The sequence below is a fragment of the Nannospalax galili genome, unplaced genomic scaffold, assembly GCF_000622305.1.
Source record: "Nannospalax galili isolate Female #2095 unplaced genomic scaffold, S.galili_v1.0 scaffold892, whole genome shotgun sequence".
NCBI lineage: Eukaryota > Metazoa > Chordata > Mammalia > Rodentia > Spalacidae > Nannospalax > Nannospalax galili.
Genome location: NW_008333311.1, coordinates 2259723 through 2263317, shown reverse-complemented (window position 1 = coordinate 2263317; position 3595 = coordinate 2259723). Strand labels below are relative to the sequence as shown.

General features: G+C 37.9%; 1 protein-coding gene across 1 annotated transcript in view; it reads left to right on the top strand.

Moving 5' to 3' along the window:
* The window catches only part of Dusp19 (dual specificity phosphatase 19), a 33223-nt gene extending 30456 nt beyond the window's left edge, over nt 1-2767 (top strand). The window contains exon 4 of the mRNA XM_008827941.3: nt 2001-2767. Within this exon, the coding sequence (XP_008826163.1) occupies nt 2001-2252 (252 nt within the window). The 3' untranslated portion in view covers nt 2253-2767. The remainder of the gene's footprint in view (nt 1-2000) is intronic.
* The last annotated feature ends 828 nt before the right edge of the window (nt 2768-3595 follow it).

The window sequence follows — 3595 nt, the reverse complement described above, 5'->3', positions numbered from 1 at the left end:
TCTCTCTCTCTCTCTCTCTCTCTCTCTCTTTCTCTCTCTCTCTCTCTCGGCCTTTTTGAGACAGGGTCTCCCTATAGTCCCAACTGGCCTGGAACTCACTATGTAGGCCAGGCTGGCCTTGATCTCAGAGAGATCAGCCTGCCTCTGCCTGAGAGGTGTGTGCCGAGATAAGGTTTGAGCCACCACACCCAGCAGGTGCTTCCATTTTCAAAGCAATATGTATGCATCATAAAATACAGATGACTAGTAGATAGCCTGGAAATATTAACAATGATGTTGAAAGGAATCTCTTGCTTATTAAGCTTATGATTGAAAGTTTCTTTGTGATCTCATTAATTTTTTAAATTAAACAATGTACATTAATTTAAAGTTATTATAATTCTTAAACATCTTAAGCCATAAAAAATTAGCTGTTGCTAAAAAATGAGAAAAATAGGTTAAAGCAGGAGGTAAGAGTTCAAGCTCTGCCTAGGGTACAGAGTAAGTTCATTATAGCCCTGGCAACTTAATAAGTCCCCGTCTCAAAACTAAAAAAAGGAGGGCTGGGTATATAGCTCAGAGTTAAGAGTAGTGCCTAATGTGCAATTTTTTTTTTTTTTTTGTCTTTTTGAGACAGGGTCTCCTTGTAGTTCCACCTGAACTGAACTCACTATGTAGACCAGGCTGGCCTTGAACTCACAACGATCTGCCTGCTTCTGCCTCCTGAGTGCTGGGATTAAAGGTGTGTGCCACCACACCTGGCCTAATGTGCAAATTTAATTTAAAGGACTTAAAAAAAAAAAAAGAAAAACAAAAAGAAAAATAGAACAAAACAAAAAAAAAGCACAAAAAATAAACTGAGGAAAATTCTCGATATATATAGTGAATACTGATGCTCTGCTTTCCTTGGACAGATACAAAAGCTTGAAAATGAGTAATACCTGTCTATAAGAAAACAATTGAAGCAGTCTTTTTGATGTGAGATTTTCAAAATATTAACTAGGTTTATTGCTTATCATTCTTGAAAAGAGATGTGTTTGCAAATTTGTTACAGTGAATCAAGAAACAATTGTACTGCAGATATATGAATGTGAGCCAATTGCCTTGCAAAAGGAAAACAGTCAAGTGACTCATAACAACCATCATATTAATGTGTGCTTGGTATATAGGATTTCCAATAATCCAGTCTTTTTCCAAATAAAGTGACTTAAATATCTAATTCTGTGGTGTGTGCTCCATTCCTTGTATTTCATTTAGGTCATTAACTTTTTAAAAGCCTGCAATAGGCCAAGCTGTATCAGTGCTGTTTCATCAGATCTATCCCATTCATTAGTAATGCAATATTGCCCCCATCAGCATCCATCTTGCATTGTGCATCCCTTTTCACTTGGAAAGTATCATTTACAAGTTACCTGAGACATTTTTCATTTATTGGCCTCATGACTGTTTATCCTTCCCCTTTACTCTTCATATCATTACAAGCTATTCATTGTCATCATTTTACTAACTCATTAGTTGAAAGCATTTTTAATTTACTTCCTTACATAATAAAATAGTTCCAGCAGTAATTTTTTTCTTTGCTGACCATTTTGTAGATACATTTCCAAGCCAGGGACACCAATTACTTTTAGGAATTTTATGTGCACCTGGGATCTTTCTGGCATTCTGTTTATGGTTTATGGTTATGGTTTCCTCGTGCTTCCATGGGTGTATTCTGATTCTTCTCTTATTTATCTACATGTGCTACTAATTACTAGGCTTTTATGTGTACTTGGCCTGATCACTTGAGTTTGTAGAACATACCATTTCAGAATTCCAAACCCATTGTCAGAGCATTTCAGTCTGGGAAGAGAGCAGAGGTTGGGTGATTGATACTGCACTTATTGTTTGCCATGAAATATATTCTCATAAATAGACAAAATATTTATTTTAGAATTTAAGTCATATTAAGAATATGCAATTGATTTAATAACTCTTCTCAGGTGAATAAAGCAAAAACTTTTTTTGTTTATTTGTTGCAGGATGGGGTTGTTCTTGTACACTGTAATGCAGGGGTTTCCAGGGCTGCTTCAATTGTCATCGGTTTCCTGATGAATTCTGAAGAAATGTCTTTTGCCAGCGCTTTTTCTTTGGTGAAAGATGCAAGGCCTTCCATATGTCCAAATCCCGGCTTCATGGAGCAGCTTCGTACCTATGGAGGGGCCAGAGAGAGGAATGAATGCAACAGGGTGCCTGTAGAGGAAAGGGGCAGCATTTCCGCAGCCGCACCCTAGCAGATGATGACACACGGGACTTCTGCATCGGCCTCTGCCATCTTGCCTCTGTTTTGGAGAAATTTGAGTAAAACTTTCCTTTTGTACCGCTTTTTACAAATGGAAATGGAAGTTAATTTGATTGTCCTGAGCTAGTATATGAATAAATTTTTAGGTTCTTACCTTTTCTTTGTTGTTGCAATGTCTAGCTAAGTATTTCTTTGAATTACTAAAAGAAAATGGTATGTTAGCAATCACTGATTTGTGTAGGGCAAAATTTAAACTTAAAATCATTATTAGGGTATAGAAGAATAAGTCAGTTAATGAAGCCTTGTAGTTTAGTGTTTTCTAGCACCTGCTTTCATGAAAGAAAAACCTTTGAAGTGCTAATTGACTTACTATTTGAAAGTGAAGTAAAATTTTTTGTAAAGATATTTTTAAGGTTAAAAATAATACTTCAACCTCCCCAAAGAGTACCATAATTAAGGCCTATATAAACATTTTTATAGGGTCGCAATATTCCTATTAGTTTTAAATACTCTTACAAAAACAGAATTTTCATTTTGATTTTAAATTTGTTCTATTAGGTGTGTACCTTTTTTATTTTTAAAATGGTTGTACAGATGCTCTTTAGTGTTATGGTTTATGAGTCTTTAGTTAGGTGCTTGTAGCCCGAATTCCCTCTGGGTCTTCTGCATGATCAGACAGACCACATAATTTATTTTATGTGTATTTATTAACTTATAAAGGAATGAGTTTTATGTGCATTTATTAACTTACAAAGGAATGAGTACCCAGTGCCTAGCCCCACGTCTCTGGCGGCACAGCTTGGAGCCTGCCATATCAGACTGCGCCAAGACTACCATAGTCACTGCTAGCATTTGCTCCTGCCTCAGGGGCTAGAGATCTCACCTCAGGTCCATAAGCATCGGGCCATTCTGTCCTTGAGCTGCTGCGCAAGCTTCCCGTTCCCATGGCTCCTGCGCTTCCCCACAGTGCTGGCTTCTGTTCCAAGATGGCTTCCAGCAGCCCCCCAGTAGTACACACTCCACAGCAGGCCCCGCACTTTGGAGAAACTAGCCAATTGGGAGACAGTGCTACTTTTTTCTTTTTTTTAAATCTTGGGTGCTCAGCATTCTGTTTACAGATCACCTGTCATAATATTTTTGTCTCCTAGGATCTCTAAGAAAATGTCCTTTAGTGAAAGATCATTTTTTAAGATGTGATTTGTTGGGGGGTGGGGTGGGGGGTGGTGGTAGAGAAATTGTTCAGCCGTTAAAACTGCTGTTGCAGAAGACCAGGGTTTAAATCCTTCCAGGGTTTGATGGCAGCTAACAGCCATCTGTAACTCCAGTTCCAGGGGA